General features: G+C 45.9%; 3 protein-coding genes across 3 annotated transcripts in view; 1 reads left to right on the top strand and 2 right to left on the bottom strand.

Annotated features, from left to right (window-relative positions):
* Window positions 1–2,729, bottom strand: part of asxl1 (ASXL transcriptional regulator 1) — a 45,887-nt gene extending 43,158 nt beyond the window's left edge. The window contains exon 1 of the mRNA XM_080533159.1: window positions 2,628–2,729. Coding sequence (XP_080389285.1) covers window positions 2,628–2,684 — 57 coding nt within the window. The 5' untranslated portion in view covers window positions 2,685–2,729. The remainder of the gene's footprint in view (window positions 1–2,627) is intronic.
* A 7,068-nt stretch (window positions 2,730–9,797) lies between these two features.
* LOC308159382 (zinc finger protein PLAGL2-like) lies at window positions 9,798–11,264 on the top strand (the record flags this gene model as incomplete). The annotated part of the gene is made up of 1 exon (XM_080533161.1): window positions 9,798–11,264. One exon carries the CDS (start codon window positions 9,798–9,800, stop codon window positions 11,262–11,264), a length of 1,467 nt encoding a protein of 488 aa, XP_080389287.1.
* A 6,467-nt stretch (window positions 11,265–17,731) lies between these two features.
* LOC308160421 (myosin light chain kinase 2, skeletal/cardiac muscle-like) overlaps window positions 17,732–24,226 on the bottom strand; it is a gene marked incomplete at both ends in the record, with an annotated part of 40,027 nt that continues 33,532 nt past the window's right edge. The window contains 2 exons of the mRNA XM_080534336.1: window positions 17,732–17,812; window positions 18,065–18,197. Coding sequence (XP_080390462.1) covers window positions 17,732–17,812; window positions 18,065–18,197 — 214 coding nt within the window. The remainder of the gene's footprint in view (window positions 17,813–18,064; window positions 18,198–24,226) is intronic.

The raw sequence follows: 24,226 nt of genomic DNA, 5'->3' as shown, positions 1-24,226 counted from the left end.
AGAGAGTCTACGGGAAAGAGTAGGCATCAGAGAGGGCTGCGGAGTGGCTGTGTTTCCGGTGTCGTCCATGTCTCTGTAAGAGCAAGGAAGTGGAGGGACATGAAGCGGGCGTAAACTGAGATTGCCTCTGCTTTCCGGACCACTGGCTGGCTCCAAAGTCCCCCCGCGACAGTGAGGTCGAGGACAGTTGAGCATGGTGGGTAGATTAGAAGGGTTGCGAGGGGAGGTGTAGCATCTATGTGTCCTCCTGAGGGATGAAATAACAAACAAACAGAACAAACAAAAAGAATGGGGAGAAAGCACATTGTGATATTTCCCAGTATAGAGACAGAAGGTTTGTGGGCATTACAAGGTGTAGGTAGCGCTCAATACACTCAAGAGTAGTGAAAAATATTCAAATAGAATAAAAATACTTATAGTTTGGCCTTCCTCGATGCACTCCACAGATTGACTCCTTCGTCTTCGTGTCAGGAGGCTGTCACAGAGGCTGTCGCTCTTTGACCATCAGGATATAAGTGCATATTCCGTAATTGCTGATGCAGAGTTGCAACCCCTTCCACCTACCAATCAGTTAACGAACAGACAGACTTCACCACTCAGTTCAAATGTAGCCTATTTAGTTCTAGTCAAAGCTGAGTAGGGAACGCAAATACCTTGCAGAAGAGACGTTTCAGCCCCACCCACTGGAGATTGACAGCAATTGGTTTCAAGCAGATTGTTCTGAACAAAAACGAGGTCTCAGGGCTTCAGACAGGATAGCCACACTAGCAACACACTACCAGCAACACACTGAGTTAAACATGATTAAATTAATTGGACTCAGTCTGGAGACAGACTCCACCACTCAGTCCAAATGTATTTACCACAAGACTTTGCAGTGACATATGGGCCCCAGTTTATAAATACATGCATTGGCCACAGTCAAACCCATAAATGGCACATGGCTTTGTAGCACCGGATGCTGATACAGGCAGGGAACAGTCAAGTAGGGCCTGGCTCCTGAACCCGGCCCCGCCCTGAACTGGATCAATTAAATTCAAATGTCATCTATATAGCACATTTTGTACATTAATGCAATGTGCCTCACTTTCTGCATATGCAGTTTTATATAACTGCCAACAACCTATATGATGCTAAGTTCGGTTAACCGTGTCAATAGGTTAGGGACTGGTATCCGTGGTTTTACATTAAAACAAAATCACCTCAACCTCAACGAACTGGCTAATCAGCAATTACTCATAAAAAAAACATCCCCCTACCCTAATTAGCTTTACCCAGTTTTAGATCTGGAGGAAACACTATTGATACTGTGGTGTGAATTGCATACCTGATGCAGTCACCGTTGTCATATTCAAAGACACTTGGTTCCACTGATCACCCTGCTCGATTCACATCTTGGGGTTAGTGCTATACGCACTCCCTGGCTTTCTTCTCCATCCTGTATCTCTTACATATAAATGCTCTTATCCCTGTACCGAGAGAATGTCTCTGGGCGTCTGAATGCTCTCTGAAACATTATCAATCCGCCTAGACCCTCACAAAGAATAGGATGATCAGGGACCATCATCATACTACTCTGCCATGCATAGTGGGGGGGGGGGGGTGACCGTGTGAGAGAGGAAATATCTGATGTGAAAAAAGAAGAAGAATCTAAAGGAGGATGCGCATGGACTTACAATGATGCATTAGTAAACCTGTAACTACCGTAAACAACACCTAGTCACTGGAACAACCAGCTAGGGCGCGTTTGTAGTGGTGCTTATCCCAATCAGTTAGCGCGTCACTATGTCCACCAAAACACACCGACATCCATGCATCTCTATCTAAAGCAAGAACCACGTTAAGGTCGTTAAGATGGCTTTTTGCTACAGTGACTATGGGAGTTTCACTGTCAAACAATGGCAACAGCTCGCCTTGTATGTGGTGGTGTGGGGGACGTTAGCTAGCTACTAGCCACCTAGCTGACTCGCTAGCAAACAAAGGGTCAAACGGGGAAGGAAGGCGGGTCCGTGTGCTCCTAGTCAGCTCTACTACTACTACTACTACTACTACTACTACTACTACTACTACTACTACTAGTCAGCTCTACTACTGACTAGTAAGCTCTGGTCTGTCTGACTGTGGCTGCGTTCGTAAATGCGCCCTGAGAGCGCCGGAGCGCACACTGGGTTAAACGTCATAAAGGGTCCAGGTTATTTGATTGGACAAGAGGCATTCCACGAGTGCTGAGCAGATTACCAGAGCGAATTTACGAACGCACCCACTGTCAACAACGAACGTTAGCTTTGCTAGCCACCAGCCATGGGAATGGGCTGGTCAGAAGAATATAGATTACTAACGTAGGTGTGTGGCTCTCATATGGTGCATATGAGCATGCAGTTATTAAAATGAATCATGTTATTGAAAGCCTGCCTTGGTAGTGAACATCTCAAACACAACCCTTGCGTGCAGGACGTACAACCTAGCTAGCATAGCCACCTAGCGCGCTGCGAGCCGCGGTCGGCTAGCTCAGGTTAGCTTAGGCTCCGACACATCTTTGTTCGACTGCTGTGGTCGTTTCCCCTGACTAGTACCCCGCCGGTGCCTCACACGCAGATTAAAGACGGGTTAGAGAAGTCGATTATTACCATGCGAGCCGCCTCAGCCCACGTGCGCTCCTTCTTTCTCTTCTGTTTGTCCTTCATTTCCTCCCTTCTTCTTCGCGGTTAGCTTAGCTGTCCTCTCGGGGGCTGGGTGTCCGTCCGTGTCTCAGCTGGTTCAGGGCAAACTGAAGCTAAGCAACACGATCGGTGTGTCAGGAAACCGTGTGTGCGCTAGTGAGCTAGCTGTTGTTTCTTCCCCCGTGTTCACAAGCCTTTACTAGCTGGCTACCGCTGGCTATAAATGATCAATCATGTGTTGTGTCTCTACTCTAATGCAGTCGACCAGTGTGGTACGTGACTGCAGGGTGGCTAACCTAGTGAACACGCCGAGGGCAGGAACAGTGACCAGCTGAAAGCCCTGCTGTATGTGTGTACGACGGAGCGCCGCTTGTGTAGCCAGCTAGCAGACTGCAGGAAGCCCTCACTCTGGAATGCAAGGCGGAGAGATACACAACAACGAGGTCAAAGGTCAAACTCACTGCAGGAATGCAACACAAAACAACTCCCCCCTCTCTCTCTCTCTCTCTCTCTCTCTCCCTCAGTCGTCCTACAAATCATGCGATGCTATTAGGGGAGACAGAGAACAAGCCTTTGTGGCTCTTTTGCGCTTATTTTTTGAAGGGGCCCATAATGAGCCACAATGGCGTGAACTGAATATATGTCAAATGAATTATTTTGAGATTAGATTTCTTTCTGAGTGGATGGCTCTTCAATTGGGGGAAATACTTCTACTGGACAGTTGCCATGTCGGACTGAGCACATTTCTTAGGAGATTGTAAATGTTTTAAACATTTTTTTAAAACACTTTTCTGTCACACACACGCACAGTAATTAATTAGCATTCTTCTAAATATTGCTTGTATAAAATAATATTACACCAAGATAGGACAGGACACAGAGGGCAGGAGGTAGCACAAGGAAGGTTAGCAAGAAGGCCTGGCAGACAGGGCAGGACATTACAGTGAATAGGCATGTTTACATAAGTATGTTGTTAGATGTTTCTTGAAGGTGGCTAGGGTGTCACTATGTCTAATGTGTTGGGGGAGAGGATTCCAGAGCTTGGGTGCTGAGCAACTGAATGCTCAAACAACCATGGGGGTGGTAAGGCTGGGAGGGGGAGGTGAGGAGACCCTCTGAGGTTGTCGGCATACAGGGGGTCAGAGAGGTAGGATGGTGCCTGGTTGTGGAGAGCCTTATATGTGAGGAGGAGAGTTTTTAAGTCAATGCTGTATTTTACAGGCAGCCAGTGAAGTTTGATGAGGTTGATAATCCTAGACTAAAAAGCAATAGTTTTTCTATTGACAGTGATTGAGTCCAAGCCTGGGGAACTGAGAGTTGAATGCCAATTTCAGTGTGGTATCAATTCTAACACTCACAGGGAACCTAAAGCAGACCAATGTTTATTACAACGGTGTGTAAAACCGAATACACCTGTGTGCCCTGCGTGCATTAGATTGTATGAGTACCTAGTAAATTCTTGACCACCTGACCTGTCATATTATCAACATGTAATGCAAAGCTTATCCTCAAGGTGGCACTGCATGTGCCGCCACACTCCAGACAGTTAGCAACAGATTGGTTTACATTTGCTCTTTTAAAGCTGTTAATCCTCCTTTAAACTTTGTTAAAAGTTAAGTTTATATGGATGCTGGTTAAAGTACTGTGAGTATTATGGATTTACAACTTGTGTAGCACCACATGGTTTGAGAGAGTGTTATGTTGTCCTCCTGATGCTGGGGGATGGAACTACAAGAGAGAAAAACAAGCCAACAACTCCTCAGTATGTATGAGTTAAATGGAGGGTAAATCCCATATAATAATAATAATAATAATAATAATAATAATAATAATAATAATAATAATAAACACAAACAAGACACTTAAAACTAAAACTAAAATACAGGAAGGCCTGTCAAAAGAGGAGAATTTGTAAGCCTGATTTGAAGGAGGAGAGCGTCAGGGCTGTCTTGTGGTCCTCCGGAAGCTCATTCCAGAGGCAAGAGGCGGCAGAACAGAAATATATATTCTGATTCATAATTTATTGTCTATGCGAAGCACCTCTTTATGCCTGAGGGTGGGCCTTCGGAGTGCAAGTTCAAGTTGTCTACTATGCTGAGTAACCAGGGGTCCACAGGACTACAGATAGCAGAGACATGGTGTGAAATAGATATTATAGAATTTAGCATGCTAGTACTGGCTGTACACACACACACACACACACACACACACACACACACGCACACGCACACGCACACGCACACACACACACACACACACACACACACACACACACACACGCACACACACACACACACACACACACACACACACACACACACACACACACACACACTTCCCTATCTCAGCCCCCCCCATACTCCTCTTTTGTTGTTTGAATAACAGTGGGTCTACTGGGAATAATGTTAATAATGAATAATGTTAAAAGTGACACCTATACATCTCACCAGCCTTTATAAAAAATACATTTTGGTAGTGTGTACCTGATGCCTGTTGTACAAAGTGAAGTTATCTCTGAGCGCTGATCGTGGGTCAGTTTTGAGGCCAAAAGTTTGTCAAAGTGGTGTGACGTCACGCTCCCACAATGCACGCGCTCTACAACTTCAGCGCCGCGCAGGAGAGCCAGGCCCGAAAAAGAATAGGATTTAAAAAAAATTGGTAAAATTATTTTACCAAAGATCTGAGAGAAAGGGACCAATGAAGCCGTTCTGAAAGTTCTCAAGGTACGTTTTCGCCAGGTTTTGAGGTAAAGTTATCATATTATGGGCTGCCAACTTGATAGTAAAATCGACTCATGCTGCCAGACTTGTGAGCCCAAGTTCGATGACATAAACTTGCTGAATTGCCTTAAATTTTAAAACAGCAGTGATCTTGATTGTGTTTTTGTTTTCACTACTGTTGAAACTAATAAGCACATTTACGCAGCGTCATAGGCTATGATTCTTTCAAGAAGGCAGAAATGTAAATCGCGTTTTTATGCGATCACGCGTATTGTGAACGCTGCCTGCCTCATTTTCAAACATAATATGAATACGTCAGGTTTAATTAAGCTGATGTTGTGTGTATTCAAAATAACTACACTTCTTGTCACGTACAACTTCGGGTTTCATCGTTCATGTGTTCTGATGAACATATTTTCATAAACGACCAGATGAATGAAACGAATTAATTTGTAGTAGGATGTGATCATAGTTTTGGGGCACACTTGATTTGGTTCCCACTTACACAAACCCTTCGAACTACATTTATATTCTCGGAATTTGATGGGTTTTTTTGTTTAGTTTTTTTGTAGAATGGCCCTATAAATTAAACGAACAGCCTCAATACCAAATGTAGTCTCACCATTCCAGGTCCCACAAGATGGCACTGTCTATCCTGAATATTAGAGGTATTGTAGTGCAATACCCGAAGAGCTTCTATCTAATAGCCGAATGACACATTCGTCATATCAGTCTCATCTGTCCAAAAACATTTGTTCCAGAACTCATCTTTGTATTTACAGCAACCTCGGTTCCCCACCCTTTTGGTTTTGAATTAGGAGTGGTTATCTTTTGGTAGCTAGCTATAGCCTCTGTAGACTGTAACTTATTGGGCCAGTTTCACAGACAAGGCTTAAGCCTAATCCTGGACTAAAAAGCATCTTCAATGGAGATTTTACATTGAAAGTGTGATTTAGTCCAGGACTAGGCTTAAGCCTTGTCTGTGAAACCGGCCCATTGTGTTCTATTCTTATATTATTCACTCATTATTCAACATCAGAATGAATTTACAAGTAACAGAAACATCTTCTCTGACTGTTCACTTATATTAACAGAAACACAAAAATCTCTCTCTCTGTCTCTGTCTCTGTCTCTCTCTCTCTCTCTCTCTCTCTCTCTCTCTCTCTCTCTCTCTCTCTCTCTCTCTCTCTCTCTCTCTCTCTCTCTCTCTCTCTCTCTCTCTCTCTCTCTCTCTCTCTCTCTCTCTCTCTCTCTCTCACACACACACACACACACACACACAGCCGGGCAAAAGGTTTAGAGCACCTCTCCATTTTTCCAGTTTTTATTGTCATCAACACATTTTATGTCATCAACAAATCACTCAAATAAGTTGAATTGAGTCTGTCTTAATACAAGATCATAGTTTTATAATGTCATTTTGGAATTAATATCTTTGTTTGCATAGAAATCAATTACACACTGTGTGGATCAGGTTGTCATTACAAAGGAACAAAACTGCTCAGGAATGCGATCCTGAAACTGAGAACAGAAAAATGTACAACGTTGAATGGTGGAGAGGAAAAAGCACAGTTGATGGGACATCATTTCAGTCACTCTACAAAATTGATCTATAATTTTAATTAATACATAATAATAATTAATACATTTTAAAACAACAACAACTAAAAACTGGAAAAATTGAGGTGTTATAAAACCTTTGACCGGAAGTGAATCTCTATCTCATACAAGCCTTGTAGACATCTTAATAACAAGCATATATTTAATTCCTGGAAAAGTGAGATGATGATGATGATGATGATGATGATGATGATGCATTTTGACACGTCAATATATACAATACAGTACTAGCATCCTAATATGACATTGAAACTCAGACTGACAGTTTGACAGTTTGTGCAGTGAGATAACCTGTGCTGTTTGGTTCATTAACCAGAATGAAGGTGGGGGTCAGGACAGTGGGTTGAGAGGGGGCTGGAGGGTGGGGGTCAGGACAGTGGGTTGAGAGGGGGCTGGAGGGTGGGGGTCAGGACAGAGGGCTGGAGGGTGGGGGTCAGGACAGAGGGTTGAGAGGGCTGGAGGGTGGGGGTCAGGACAGAGGGCTGGAGGGTGGGGGTCAGGACAGAGGGTTGAGAGGGCTGGAGGGTGGGGGTCAGGACAGAGGGTTGAGAGGGGGCAGGAGGGTGGGGGTCAGGACAGAGGGTTGAGAGGGCTGGAGGGTGGGGGTCAGGACAGAGGGTTGAGAGGGCTGGAGGGTGGGGGTCAGGACAGAGGGTTGAGAGGGGTCAGGAGGGTGGGGGTCAGGACAGAGGGCTGGAGGGTGGGGGTCAGGACAGAGGGTTGAGAGGGCAGGAGGGTGGGGGTCAGGACAGAGGGTTGAGAGGGCAGGAGGGTGGGGGTCAGGACAGAGGGTTGAGAGGGGTCAGGAGGGTGGGGGTCAGGACAGAGGGCTGGAGGGTGGGGGTCAGGACAGAGGGTTGAGAGGGCAGGAGGGTGGGGGTCAGGACAGAGGGTTGAGAGGGCTGGAGGGTGGGGGTCAGGACAGAGGGTTGAGAGGGGGCAGGAGGGTGGGGGTCAGGACAGAGGGCTGGAGGGTGGGGGTCAGGACAGAGGGTTGAGAGGGCTGGAGGGTGGGGGTCAGGACAGAGGGTTGAGAGGGGGCTGGAGGGTGGGGGTCAGGACAGAGGGTTGAGAGGGCTGGAGGGTGGGGGTCAGGACAGAGGGCTGGAGGGTGGGGGTCAGGACAGAGGGCTGGAGGGTGGGGGTCAGGACAGAGGGCTGGAGGGTGGGGGTCAGGACAGAGGGCTGGAGGGTGGGGGTCAGGACAGAGGGTTGAGAGGGCTGGAGGGTGGGGGTCAGGACAGAGGGTTGAGAGGGCTGGAGGGTGGGGGTCAGGACAGAGGGTTGAGAGGGGGCAGGAGGGTGGGGGTCAGGACAGAGGGCTGGAGGGTGGGGGTCAGGACAGAGGGTTGAGAGGGCTGGAGGGTGGGGGTCAGGACAGAGGGTTGAGAGGGCTGGAGGGTGGGGGTCAGGACAGAGGGTTGAGAGGGGGCAGGAGGGTGGGGGTCAGGACAGAGGGTTGAGAGGGCTGGAGGGTGGGGGGCAGGACAGAGGGCTGGAGGGTGGGGGTCAGGGCAGAGGGTTGAGAGGGCTGGAGGGTGGGGTCAGGACAGAGGGTTGAGAGGGCTGGAGGGTGGGGTCAGGACAGAGGGTTGAGAGGGCTGGAGGGTGGGGGTCAGGACAGAGGGTTGAGAGGGCTGGAGGGTGGGGGTCAGGACAGAGGGCTGGAGGGTGGGGGTCAGGACAGAGGGTTGAGAGGGCTGGAGGGTGGGGGTCAGGACAGAGGGTTGAGAGGGCTGGAGGGTGGGGGTCAGGACAGAGGGTTGAGAGGGCTGGAGGGTCTCCCCAGCCATTAAAGAGTTGTTTGATGACTGTCAAATCTCAAGCATTAAGTCAAGTAAAATGTACTGTATGAAATAAATAGCCTACTCTTTACCTGCCAAGTACTTGAGCCTTATTCATGTAGCTACCCTGTTACAGTACTTCACCATAAAATGTGTTTGCTTAAAGAAGATCAGTAAATGAAGTCAGTTATTGACATTTCACTTTGTGCTTATGGTGAGAGTGAGTGACAGAGTGGTTAGGGTAAGGGTGTAGGTTAGGTGTTTGTACTACCAAGCGGTTAGGCTTAGTTACCTAAGCTTAAAGGTTAGGGCTAGCTATTGACAAAGAGTGGTTGTTGTGAGTCATTAACATCAAGTGGTAGACTGCATCTGTTAGCAATCAAATACTCCCAGAAGGTTCTACCCCAGAGTCGCTTATCATAATGTTGCACTTTGTCTTTTTCTCTTGTTTTTTCTTTTTTATAGGGCTGTGATCATGGAAGACCGCCACTCATATTCAACTTCTGCTCTGGCTGTCGTGGCGAGGTGAGACAGAGAACCCAGGCCACTCCTTTGGAAACACACACACACACACACACACACACACACACACACACACACACACACACACACACACACACACACACACTGGGACACACACATCCAGTCAGAGCCTTGGGAAGGCTGATTGTGTGACTCCTCTCCTCCCATCTGTTCGGCCCCTTCGGGGTTGCTATGGCAGCTGCTGCCGCGGAAACCTCCTGCCGGATAGAAGAAGAAGCTTGCGCTGCTGGAAAGGGAGCACGGACTGTCCGTCGTCGCCTTGAGAGAACACACAACGCTCAACAAGCCGCCCCAGGCGCTCCACACACCTCTCCTCTCCAGTGACGGGGGTCCCAAAGAAGGCCTCGAAAGTCGGGACGGTTCCACTCGTCATTCAATTACCCCATGAGTGTTCTGTCCGTCTGGTCAGGCTTATGGCCAGTCGCCTTCTGCAGAAGTGCCCGAGCTGCTGTCCCCCCCACCGCTAGAGGATGTTCCAACAGAAGGACCACCTAAAGAGTCACCTGCCCGCCAACCACCCCAACAACAACAACAACAACAACAGACCAGTTTTCCAGTGCCAGGAGTGCGGCAAGCAGTACAACACCCAGCTGGGCTACCGCCGCCACCTGCTGGCCGCCCACGGCCCCGCCGCCACCCGCACCTCCGACGAGCTCCCCCCCTGTCTGGAGGGCGTGGGGGGGGGGGTGGTGCCCTCCTCCCTACTGCTGGAGCAGCTGGGCGGCCACGCCTCGGACAGGCCTCTGCCCCCGCCGGAGGGCGCCGCCCCCCCTCCCCCGGTACGCGAGAGGAAGTACTCGTGCGAGCGCTGCGACCGGCGCTTCTACACGCGCAAGGACGTGCGCCGGCACGCCGTGGTGCACACGGGCCGGCGGGACTTCCTTTGCCCGCGCTGCGCCCAACGCTTCGGCCGCCGCGACCACCTGACCCGCCACCTGAAGAAGAGCCACGCCCAGGAAGCGGCGGCGCTGACGCCCTTGGCCGCGGACCACGCCCTCCCCCCCGCGGCCACGCCCAGCCACCCCGCCGTGAAGGAGGAGCCCAGCCCGGTGACGTGCGACATGGGGACCCCCTCCTCCAAGGAGCCCCTCCCCCCCGAGGCGGCCACCTTCCCCCCGCTGGACATGTACAACTCGTACCCGCTCCAGCCCGTCATGTCCAACCCGGGCCTCGGCCCCCACCACCACCACTCCTTCATGCAGGGCTCCCTGTCCACGTCCATGGGGGTGGGGGTGGGGGTGGGCCGGCACATGCCGCCGCCCCCCTCGCCCCACCACCACCACCCCCTCCCCCACCCCCATCACCACCTCCAGCCCCCGCCCCAGGCCCAGCAGCAGCAGCAGCCCTCCTACGCCTCCCACATGCCCAGGTACCAGCACGCCGCATCTACCTCGTACCCTCACCGCACTGACATCGAGAGCTTCCTCATGGACCTGCAGAGTGGCCTCCCCCCGCACCTGACCTCCTCCTCCGCCTCCTCCTCAGCCGCCTCCCCCCAGAGAGAGGTGCTGCAGCAGGAGGGCCAGGCCGGGGGGCCGGGGGGGGACCCCCCCCACCTGCTGTCCAGGAGCCCCACCCTCACCTCGGCCGAGCTGTCGTGCGCCGCCAACATGGACCTGGGCCCCCTCCTGGGCTTCCTGCCCTTCGGCCTGCCCCCCTACAGCGCTCACATGAGCATGGGGGGGCTGGTGATGGGCTACCCGGCTACCTCCACCTCGGCCTCGGCCGCCCCCTCCCCTTCCTCCTCCTCCTCCTCCTCCACCCCCCTGCACTCTCAGGCCCCCGGACCCTTCACCCTCCTGCAGCCTCCACAAGCCCACCCCACCCCCCAGGGCCTGGGACCCCACCACCACAACCAGCTACCTCAGGGGTTCAGCAGCCCTGGCATGAGCACTTCCTCCTCCCTACCTCGATACTATCAGGCCTTCCAGCAGTGAGCAGCTTGAGACTGTAGACTGACCGTTACCGCAACACGTCACCCCCCCCCCACACACACACACACACACACACACACGAGAGGAACGTCTCCAGAAAGACTTGGAATACATGACTGACAAAATGCATTCTCTTCTTTTGAAATGGGGGGGAGCGGGGGGGTGAATGGGAATGGTATTTTGCATGAGCCTTTAGTCCTTTAAGAATGATGCTAATTTAGCGTTTGGTGCTATTAATGCTAATTTGAGCACATTTTCTTGACGTGGAACACAACAAATCACCTCATCAGTATTACCTCATCAATTAAAAAAAAAAAAAAAAACTTGAGAGTAGGGAAAATATCTTTAAGCAACCAAAATCGAAGATGTTTTTTCCGGAACTTGTTAATAATGGTTGCACTTAGGAAAGGAACGTCCACATGTTTTTCTCTTTTTTTTTTTGACAATGATGGACACAAGTGCTACGTGACACCTGCCACTCATATCTTATTTGCAATAATGTGCATGAGAGTCACTTTCTTATGACAATGTTCAATGCTAGATATTTCACAACAGTTTCCATATAAGTTTACTGATGTGTCACGTAATACTTATATTTACACAGATACCAGAAATGCCTAATTTGTTACTGGATTGGGTTACACCATACTGCATAGAATTGACTATATCCTGTGTTCAGAGTTGTTACCTAAACATTGTCATAAGCCTTGAAATGTTGCACCTATGTCTTAAAATGCTACTGCTGTGCCTCTCTAGGGTGACTAATCTCTTGACTGGGTTTAAGCACTTATGACATTATGAAAGGACAGAACTGATGTCTTATGAAATAAGAAAAAATAGTTATTTTACCTCAACAAACAAGCGCTCCTACAACTTTGTGGGTTATGATATTTTTTGTAATCTTCTTTTCTAGTTACTTTCTTTGGCTCTTAAGTGCCATTAGGTCTAAAGTGAAAAATGTAGATTTTATGAATCTAAAGGTTGTTGTTGTTTTGCTACAACAGACAGTGACCCATAAACTTGCTACCTCTATCGTCTCCTATTAAAGTACATGGATATGTAACAATTTAGCAGTTTGACAAATGAAGGTATGGTAGATGACTTGGAAACCACCTCTCATCCTTCAACATTGCTGTTTTTACTCATTTACCAGTAGTTGTGTAACCTAACCTGATATATATCAGTTTATCCATGCCCATGATATTTTTATACTTGTTGACTACCTCAGAGAAGTGCAACTGGTTACTCTCCATGTAATTACAGAGAAAACAGTTTTATTTTTTTTTCAGTCGAACAAACGCACATTCTTTATAGCTATAGTTTTGTATTGAGGTTAGCCTAGTACATTGATGAAGGGATGCTAGCACAACAGCCATGTTCCCATCAAACATGATAAATGATGATTCTATCCAATTGCATTGTGGGGTTTGTTTGCTTGGAGCACTTCTGATGTGCAGGCATCACTTCCTCAATCTTGTTAACTTAGGACAATGTTCTAGCTGTTTGTACTATCACCCTATAGTGTAGAAGAAAGGAGAATGGCCGAACTGCTCTTTTCAACATTATCATTGAAGCGTTTTCCTATTGTTGTCAGAATGTAAAATAATAAAGTACTCTTTAGATTTGATTGATTTCTCTTTATTTCACAATGAACACCTTTACTTTAATCCAGAAATGCTAACTGGTTTTATGTTTACGCATAGATTATTTGTATTGAATGACTGGATCCAAAGATTGAGTAAACACAAGGATTCTTAATAGGACTGGTTGTTAAAATCCCTAAATATTCAGCACAACAATTGAGTGGAGTTGGAGATGTCCTCTTGGGTGGAGTGGAATTTGGCAATGATCACGTGGTGCCACCAGTACGACACATCTTCAGTTGTGGTCCCCGACCTCATTGGGTGTTTCGGCCAGTTATCACAAGACACCCTCTGCCGAGGTTGGCCCACCACAGGCTGATCAGGCCTGGGTGTGTGTCGCACGGTGGCACCACGTGGTCATTTGGGAGCCCATGTTGGGTCCCTACGTTTCAGCCACAGCCAGTGACTGCTCCGTTCTGCTGCAGTGGACAGTTCTCTGATTGCCTTCCGTTGGGCCTGTCCTCTGATCCCTACTGCCCTCAGGAGCCTTGTGGTGGAGCTGGCTACAAAGCCTCTGCAGCCCACCTCCACTGGCCACACCTTCACGTTCCAGCCCCGCCCCTCTGCTTCGACTGCTAAGTTGGCATACCGCAGCCTCTTCCGTTCGAATGCCTCATCGATGGCCTCCTCCCATGGGACCGTCAGTTCTACGATGAAGACACGCCGGCAGGACTTGGACCAGAGGACTAGGTCTGGGCGCAGGTTGGTCGCTGCAATTTCGGGTGGGAAGGTGAGCCTCTGGCTGAGGTCTACCCTAATATTATTCTGGAATGTGAGACAAATGTTCAAATAATAGTGAACTGGATTTTTACATGTTGAAAGACACCACTGCATCAACACCTCTTAGTCATGTTGAGCAATTTTAAATGAATTCTCTGCCAAGCAAAGTGTGCCACATCATTGAAGGTGACCCTCTCTGTCGTCAGATGATCTGGGTTGGAAGTTGCCTGATATCTAATATCCAAGCAAAACGGCCTGGCTCTGACCATGACTCCAGAATGTTTCGAGCATCATCACTGTCACAGAGGTTTGCACAAGGCAAGACAATGTTATTACTATTGTTAGATCTTGGTGGGATTGTCTAGAAACATATATGCTTATGTCACTCACACACACATACATACACACACATACGGTACACTCTATTCTCATGTCACTCAGACACATGCATACCCACTCACATACACACACACACATTCTGCTTCTTCCAGGTCAGCCTGATCTTCACGGTTAGCAGTGACGCCACAAATAGATAGATTCGGGGTTGTTATCTTAAGACCTTGGGCGGGGGGGGGGGGGGTGGTAGGCACCAGGGATGGTGAGCTCATTCACAACGTAACATCTGAGATAACATGAAAAGTATTTAAACCTGTCTGTATTTCATGATGTTCAAATGCTTGTACTGTACTGACAAAGTTATTCTGCTGTTGTCTTAATAAAATCTGTTAGTACTCATTGGACCCGTGTTGGAACATTCTATTCCTTGTCAAATCGTGTATGCTGCACACCTGATCTATCCTGAGATGACACAACGCATTTAAGATCACGAATCCTCAATAGATTGATCTATTCCATAATTTTACCGACAAGAAGATTCTTCACTATCCAAGGTTCACTTAATGTACTTGAAGCTTAAGAATGTCATGTCTATTTAACCAACACCTTTATTCTGAAGGGGAGTTTAATGGAGTTCTGCTTGGGGACAGAGGCTATCCCTGTATGCCATACTTGCTGACTCCCTACCCAGAACCAGCAACACAAGCAGAGATGGCCTTCAACCAAAACCAGGGCAAGAATTGAGATGTGCTTTGGGCAACTGAAGTCTAGGTTTCAGTGCCTGAAAAGCCTCCCGACAGGGCCTGTGACATCACTGTAGCCTGAGCAGTCTTGCAGCCTTTACCTTTATAAAGCTACCTATTTCACTTAATCCCCATGTCATTGATAGTCACGTTGTTTTTGAATTAACCCTTTTATTTAATAGCTTAGCATTTATCATTTAAGATTGTTTTGGTGTCAAAGTTGTTCTTTATTCATTCAGTCAAATCCTTTTGAAAAAAAGCTGTGAAGACAAGGTCATCGATGAAACCCCTCCTTCCTCTCCGGTCTTGTGCTGTCCGATCCAGTTGTTGCCATGACAGCCCTTCCGCCTTCATCTCCTGTTCTGTGGTTCTTCTCCAGGTGGTTCTAGGTCTTCCTCCTGCCTTGTGGGTTCCATGTTAAAGCCTGCTTTGCCATTGATTTGAATTGTTTTGTTTTCTGAGTGTGTGGCCAATCCAGTTCCATTTTCTCCTCCTGATTTGGATTTCTATTGTTTCTTGTTTGGTGAGTTCCCTCAGGTTGCTGTTTGAGACGGTGTTGGGCCAGTAGATGTTTGAGATGGTGTTGGATTAGTAGATGTTTAGATGGTGTTGGGCCAGTAGATGTTTAGATGGTGTTGGACCAGTAGATGTTTAGATGGTGTTGGGCCAGTAGATGTTTGAGATGGTGTTGGACTAGTAGATGTTTAGATGGTGTTGGGCCAGTAGATGTTTGAGATGGTGTTGGACTAGTAGATGTTTAGATGGTGTTGGACCAGTAGATGTTTGAGATGGTGTTGGGCCAGTAGATGTTTGAGATGGTGTTGGACTAGTAGATGTTTAGATGGTGTTGGACCAGTAGATGTTTGAGATGGTGTTGGGCCAGTAGATGTTTGAGATGGTGTTGGGCCAGTAGATGTTTAGATGGTGTTGGACCAGTAGATGTTTGAGATGGTGTTGGGCCAGTAGATTCCAAGGAGGCGTCGGAGGCAGTGGTTAATGAAGGTCTGTACTTTGGTTTTTGATGCGGCGATTTTGAGCCCAAATGAAGCAGCTGTTATCTCTAGTTTGTGTGATTTTTCCTGCATCTATTGGTGTGTGTGTGTGTGTGTGTTTGCTAGTATTTCCAAATCATCAGCAAAATCCAGATCTTCTAGCTGTTCGGTCAGGCTCCACTGTATGCCAGTTCGGCTGTTGCTGGTTACCTGTTTCATAGTCCAGTCTATGCAGAGGAGGAGGAGGAAGGGCGAGAGCAAGCATCCCACCACAGTCAGGTCCTCAAAGGCCTCTGATATGCATCCTTCATGGAGAACTTGGCATTGCATCCCTTGGTGCTCTTGATGATGCTGATAAATGTTGGTGGTAGTGCGCCATCAATTTCCACAGCATCTCTCGATCCACACTGTCAAAAGCCTTTTCAAAATCTATGAAATTGAGATAAACAGGAGAGTTCCATTAGATGGATTGCTCAATGATACCTTCTCTCTACCACTTTTTCACATCGTCTCTTTCCATATGGTTTCCACGTACATTCACCAGCCACCTCATTAGGCACAACTTGCTAGTACTGGGTTGAACCCCCTCTGTTGCCTTCAGAACTGCCTTAATTCATTGTGGCATAGATTCAACAAGGTGCTGGAAAGATTCCTCAGAGATGGAATGGTCCATATTGACATTATAATATTATGCAGTTGCTGAATATATTTGTGCCAAGAAAATATCCCCCATACCATTAATTAATTAGTTATGCCATTTAGCAGACGCTTTTAATCCAAAGCGACTTACAATTACGAATTACAGGGACATTCCCCCTTAAGTAACTGAGGGCTAAGTGCCTTACTCAAGGGCACACTAGTGGTGTGGTTTCAGGCGGGATTTGAACTCACAACCTTCCGATCACAAGTCCAACTCACTATCCACTAGACCACCACTACCATTACACAACCATTACCATATTTTCTCTTTTTCTGACCATTCTCTGTTACCTCTAGAGATGGTTGTGTGGGAAAATCCCAGTCTTTCTGAAATACTCAAAACAGCCCGTCTGGCATGAACACGTTCAAAGTCACTTAAATCACCTTTTTCCCATTCTGATGCTTGGTTTGAAATTCAGCAGATCGTCTTAACTATGTCTACATGCCTAAATGCATTGAGTTGCTGCCACATGATTGGCTGATTAGGTATTTGCGTTAATGTGCAGTATGTGATACAGTTGGTTGTAGAAGTGTTCCTTGGTTTCATCGTCTGCATTGTTGGTGGGGGCATAGCATTGTACTACTTGGAGGTTTATTTTCTAATGCGTAGTAGGAATTTAGCATCATCATTTAGATGATTCTTGAGTTGATCCCAGCTGATACAACGAATGGAATTGCAAATTGTGATCTCTTTTACAAGTACATACAAGTACAAATATGAACGTTTTTTATTGTTGCTGATTTTGACACAAGTGACACATCCCCAAATTATTCACACACATTGGCCAATTTATTGTAGATCATAATAATAGTAATATTATATAATCATGATAATGATCATAATAATAATAATAACATATTTTATTTCTATAGCACTCTCTCATAAACCTCACTAAAGTAAAAACATAACATTTAAGGGGGAAAAAACACAAAAAACTGAACATGCATCAAAAAGGCAACATCTGTTCTCATCACTGGTAGATTGTGGATGTGGGAGTCTCAGACGTCCAGAGAGGTCAGACGTCCAGAGAGGTCAGACACCCAGAGAGGTCAGACACCCAGAGAGGTCAGACGCCCAGAGAGGTCAGACGTCCAGAGAGGTCAGACGTCCAGAGAGGTCAGACGTCCAGAGAGGTCAGACGTCCAGAGAGGTCAGACACCCAGAGAGGTCAGACACCCAGAGAGGTCAGACGCCCAGAGAGGTCAGACGTCCAGAGAGGTCAGACGTCCAGAGAGGTCAGACGTCCAGAGGTCAGACGTCCAGAGAGGTCAGACGTCCAGAGAGGTCAGACACCCAGAGAGGTCAGACACCCAGAGAGGTCAGACACCCAGAGAGGTCAGACGTCCAGAGAGGTCAGACACCCGGTGCTGCTGATCTTCTTGAATCTGTTGGCTGCCGCTATTGCAATGTAGTTTTTCTGCCAGAAAAAAAAACATTTGACAATGTTCAATGTTCAAATGTACTCTACAACCCAGAGTGAGTAAGGAAGGTACTCTACAACCCAGAGTGAGTAAGGAAGGTACTCTACAACCCAGAGTGAGTAAGGAAGGTACTCTACAACCCAGAGTGAGTAAGGAAGGTATTCTACAAGTCCAAGCCTTCTTCAGTGTTTGTGGCTGAGATTCAAATAAACAAATGTGTGTGTGGCTGTCTGGCTGAGGACTCTGACCTTCCACAGTCTCTTGGCCATGTATTTCTTCAGCAGGACCTGGGACTTGAGCACAATGGCGCTGTGCTTAGCTTTCTCTGAGATGTTGTTGAGCCACGGGTGATTGAGACACTGTGCAGCGCTGAGTCGTCCACTGGCCAAACAAGACAACAGGGAGAACATGGATCTTAGACTTTACAGACATGGCCAGCATGGAACACTGGATAGCTAACAGGCATCAGATGATGCCTAGGATCAATCTCTGATAATGTTACATGCTGGGATCAAACCATTACCATTCTCAAGACGTTACTATAGGCTAATATCTAATGGGATCCTGGGGGTGGGGGTGGGGGCTGTGATTGGGCGGGTGGGTTGGAGATATGTGGCGGGAGGGACATTTGTGGGAGAAGGGGGAGGTGGGGGACTGTTAGGGCAAAGGGAGATTGGGAAGGGTGGAACGTTTATGGGCATTTTGCATTTGTACTGGATTTTTGCCATTCTATTTCTCTTTTGTTTAATTATATGTTACCACTCCCTTGTATTATTCCCTGAAATAATAATAAAAAATTGATCACAAAAAAAAGGGAGAACATGTTACTGTGGTACATGTTAACAGAGAACATGTTACTGTGGTACATGTTAACAGAGAACATGCTACTGTGGTACATGCTACTGTGGTACATGTTACTGTGGTACATGTTAACAGAGAACATGCTACTGGGGTACATGTTAACAGAGAACATGTTACTGTGGTACATGTTAACAGAGAACATGCTACTGGGGTACATGTTAACAGAGAACATGTTACTGTGGTACATGTTAACAGAGAACATGTTACTGTGGTACATGTTAACAGAGAACATGCTACTGGGGTACATGTTAACAGAGAACATGTTACTGTGGTACATGTTAACAGAGAACATGTTACTGTGGTACATGTTAACAGAGAACATGCTACTGTGGTACATGTTAACAGAGAACATGCTACTGTGGTACATGTTAACAGAGAACATGCTACTGTGGTACATGTTAACAGAGAACATGTTACTGTGGTACATGTTAACAGAGAACATGTTACTGTGGTACATGTTAACAGAGAACATGCTACTGTGGTACATGTTAACAGAGAACATGCTACTGTGGTACATGTTAACAGAGAACATGTTACTGTGGTACATGTTAATAGAGAACATGTTACTGTGGTACATGTTAAGAACCCATAGGACATGACAGAGCAAGTAACACAGTGAGACAGTGCCTATTCCACATGGGGTCGCCTGACCTGATGACTATGATTTTAGCTCCCATTAGCCCCTATTGGTTTCATCCTTTAGTAGAGATTTGTAAAGTGGGCCGTCAGTCCAAAAAGGTTGGGAACCGCTGCTTTAGACTATTAAAGTGTGTACATGGGCGAGGGGGAAAATAAATCATGATTATGGAAGAATAATTATTACCTTTTATTTTTCAAAGATTGTGGCTTTTTAAAGATGCTTTCAGTATTGGGGTCTGACTAGACGGCTGTGGGTTAGCCTCATGTAGCTATACCTCAAATCACATTGTTCTCAGGCCTCCTTTGGAGATCAGGCTTGGATTGAACTGGATGGAGAGATAGGAGAATATGCTTGCAGTTTTGTTGGATGTTATATTCCAAGAACCCTCCCCCAAACGCCCGTAGAATGATTGCTTGGTATTACTGTACATGTGTTGTCTTTTCCGACTCCGGTAAGGAGTTGTTGCCTATGCTAGATTGCAAAATTGAAGAAAATGGAAGATGGCTTGAATTTGAAGGAAGTTTTGGAGCTCTGCCTAAGCAAGGTATTTGAGTGGTTGAACGTGTCAAGAGGCGTCATTTCGAACAGGTTTCCATACCTTTGTAACTACTTTCTGCAAAGGGTTTCCTCAGGCTTTCCCAACTAGGAAATCAATGAGGTTGTCTGTTGGTAAACAATGTATGTGAAATATGTTGGTAGTTTGATGGTTAAGCCAATTAGGTGGTGGGCCGAACGCGTTTTTCGTGAAGTTTATCTTTTTCCATCTACAGAGTACACAATCTCTTACATACAATATTAAGTAATTCTCTGAAGTCTACAACAATTTGTTGGCAGCTGTAGTTATGACAGAGATTTTCACAAACTTATTTTTTAATCGTCTGTCTGCTCAGGGACATCGCTGGTCGCTCTAGTTGATAAACCAATCAGAATTCGAGTATGGCTTCATTAGCACCCCGAAATGTACCCTAGCAACTGACTGGATGTTAACCCTAGCAACCACGGGGAAATAAAGAGATGTGATGAATTATGGAGTGTTGTATGCATTTAACAAACCGAACGGACAATATTATAGCATTTTCAGATGCAAGTTGGACCAAATTTGTACATTGTTCTCTACAGTGGGTGAATCTTCACACTGCAGAAAGCCAAATTGCAGAAAGGGCTGTAAAAATATATAACCTAGTAGACAGTTACATTCCAGATGTGCCAGCTAATATTGGCTACCATAGACAATGCTATATAATAATAATAACTTTATTTGTATAGCGCTTTTCCTGCAAACGTTGCAGCTCAAAGTGCTTTAATCATTATATCATCTTAATTTAATTATTTTGTAACTTAAATGCAATATTAAAAGCATGGGTTTTTATAATCTTAATTTAATGATTTAGTCATTTAAAGGCAATATTAAAAAGATGGGTTTTTAGTCTTGACTTGAACATATTATCTGAGGTTGCATCCCTAATGTATATAGTATGCCAACATACGAAACATTGAAAGAGCCCACAAGAGAAGGGAAAAATCAGTACAGGAGGCTGCAGGTTTTTTATAGCAATATAAATTATTTATAAGAACAAGATGATATAAACAAGCTAAGATATGACATGAACATTATTAACAATATGATATAAACAAGCTAAGATATGACATGAACAAGATATGAACAAGGCATCAATGGGTCAGGGTCAGCCCTGCCAGGTCAGGTCCAGAAGATGTGCAGTGCAGTCCAGGGCTGAGCATCTGGGGTTACCTGGGTAAACAGATTAGGAGAGTTTTAAATAAACTAGGCTATAACGTTGGAAGCATTACTACTTTTACTATTGTTGTGGGAACAGTGAGGAAGATAGACATAGGGGAAATGCTGGTCTATAGTCTGGGACCCTTTCCTGCAGCAATTGCGAACATAGAAGGCTCTCTTGTGAAAACTGACAAAGCCAAATTAATGCACTTTCTAGAAGGATCAGTAAATCCACCAGCCACAGTTGAAATCCCTGATGGCTCAACCTGGGTGTGGGATGCAATGGCACTAGTACAGGCTATGAAACTCCAAGATACATTTGGAAGATTTGCCAACAGTGCACTAATGTACCTGATCAATGCAGCCAAAGTGAGTAAATCTAAAGTAGTGTCCCTGACACCTACAAAACACTGAGTATAAAGAACGCAGAACGAGGTCGACGAGCAACAAAAGGATGTCAGTTGACAACAATATATTCAGCTGACCAGAAGACTTTGGTCCAAGTTCTTGACTTGTGGCCAAAACAAAGAAAACCTACAACAGTTTCTTTTTGAGACATGGTCCAAGTCCAGGAAAGACCAAATTCAAGACATCACTTTGATTGTTGGACATGGGTCTGAGTGTCATGTGATCAGAGTCAACAGCAGTGGCACAGAACTTGAGGTTTTACCACTGCTCACACTGTTCTCAATACAGGAGGAGGCAGACACCTTGCTGTTGCTTCACTGTGAACATGCCTCACAGTATAGCTCACATGTTGTGATCAGCAGTCCTGACACAGATGTGTTTGTACTGGCTATCGCTTTCTGTAAGGAAATAGGAGCAAACCTGTACTTCCACAAAAGGGAAAGGGACAAACAAACACCATACACGTACAGAGAATACACAGCCATCTTGGTGATGAAGTCTCTGATGCGCTCATTGGATTTCACTGTTTCACCGGCTGTGATACAGTGAGTGCACTGCACGGCAATGGAAAAGTGAAGGCCGTAAAAACACTCCTGTACAACAAAGAGCATTGTGCTACTTTCCAAAAGTTGGGAACAGCTTTTCAACTGCCAACAGAGCTGTATGAGGAAATTGAGGCATTTACATGCGACCTCTACGACCACAAAGGCTGTAGGGATGTAAATTTAGATAGTTGTCAATGTTTAAGAGTGGGAAGTGCAATGACCGAAGTCTACCACTAAATAAGGATGCCTTGCACAAACATAGTCAGCGGGCAAACTACCAGGCAGCCATATACAGGAGGTCCCTTAAGAGCCAGCCAGACATCCCTCCGCCAATGAGCCATGGCTGGAAGACAGAGGGAGATTTCTTTGGGATTGACTGGATGTCACTTCCCCCAGCCCCAGTTTTAGAGCTTGTATACTGCTCCTGCAAAAAAACAAAATGTGTGAAAGGGAGATGCACATGCAAATCTAACAACCTACCATGTACAGACATGTGTCTGTGTTTGCACTGCGAAAACACATAACACGTTATAAATGTTCTCTAAACACTTGAATCTTTGTCTAGTCTCGTCAATTATAGGCAAGGCAAGTGAAGATACACTTAGTCTTGGGTTTTGTCTTACCAGCTCACCTCGTAAAAGTGAGACGATTGACAATATCAAAAACATGCTTGCACACACATATAACGTACTCACACACAAGTTAATGTTACTGGTCCCAATTTGGCACAATTATTACTGAAATAATTGAGAATAGACATAGTTGACATCATTGGTAACTAGCTTGTTAATTAATTAGCTTCACAATCGCGGGTGACGTTAGGTCGGGTTTTTCAGTAAAATAGCATATAGAACATGTTTGTATTGACACAACATGACATGGACTTGTTCATTAATATGTGATATGAATTAGTATGACATGCAAATCTTACCTGAAACATTACTTGACAGTAAAGTTATCCGAAACAACTCAGTCTTCTCGTCTTTCCGTTGTTTACTTCATAGTTCCGTATTTTGTAGGAATATCATTGGCAGACGTCAAGTCAGGTGACGCTTTAACAGGTTTTGATTGGTTAGCGGCATAGTAGCCCCAAGCATTCTCCTTATTAACTTATGAATCGTAAGTTTAGTTTTCATAAAACGTCATTCGAAAATAGGCTGCCAACAAACGGAACCATGTTCCAAAAAAAACATTTAGCTTATATGAAAAAATCAACTAGTCTGCAGTTGCAGATCGATCATTTCAAAAACTAAAGCAGATAGACAGCTTCGGCCCACCGCCTAGCCCTAAATGGTCATCTATCTAGCCGCTAATTGTTTCTTTATTATGCTGTGCATTTTGTCATTCTATGTTGTTTTTCATGCATTTTGTTTTAGTTAATGCATAGATCCAAAAGTTAAGAAGGGTTTTCAAATTATTATCATGAACATTTGTTTAAAGTTTGTGGCAGACGGCAAGGAGTGGTGAGGGGATATGTGTGATTACCTTCCTGTGTGACCTGGGGGGCATTCCATCAACATTGCTAAAGGAAAATCCAAGCTTATTTTTGATAAGTCTGATGAGACTTATCAAAATAAGGCAGGATTTTTTAATAAATCTCGCAAAATTGATCAAAATAAGCCAGGATTTCCCTTTAGCAACGTTGATGGAATTACGCCACTGCACTGTGGGATTACCCCCCTTCACTGTGGCATTACCCCCCCTTCCTATCCAACTGTTTTGGCTGAGGACCCGCTTTTGGAATACCCCTAGATCAGGGGTCGGCAATAGGCGGCCCGTGGGCCATTGCTGGCCCGTCACCAATAATATTTGGCCCAGCAGATTATTTTGAGAATCCACTTTTATTTTATTTTTTTACAATATCGGACCGACAGTCCCACACCGCGCCTATAATGTCCGAATAGAGAATCTACCTCCACCTGAATAATGCTTATTGTACTTTTATTCATGTTGAGAGTGAATGACACAGGGACAGACAATCAGGCAGCGGGGTGCACCGAAGCGCACTGACCCTGAACCCCTCAGAGTGAATCATAAGTAGGTGGACAAGGCGTGGTGCTGAAATAGCCAACATGCGGTGTGTGGTTTGAAAAAAATAACATCAGCTCATTAAATCATTCAAACGTAATGTTTACGTATGTGACTGCAACACACATATGAACAGTAACAAAGCAAATTCTGTTTAATTTTCTGAAAAACATTGACAACAAAATCGGCG

The sequence above is a fragment of the Nansenia antarctica genome (assembly GCF_963989245.1).
Source record: "Nansenia antarctica genome assembly, chromosome: 6".
Classification (NCBI taxonomy): Eukaryota; Metazoa; Chordata; class Actinopteri; order Argentiniformes; family Microstomatidae; genus Nansenia; species Nansenia antarctica.
Note: the sequence above shows the minus strand (reverse complement) of the source record. Positions and strands in the feature narration are given on the sequence as shown.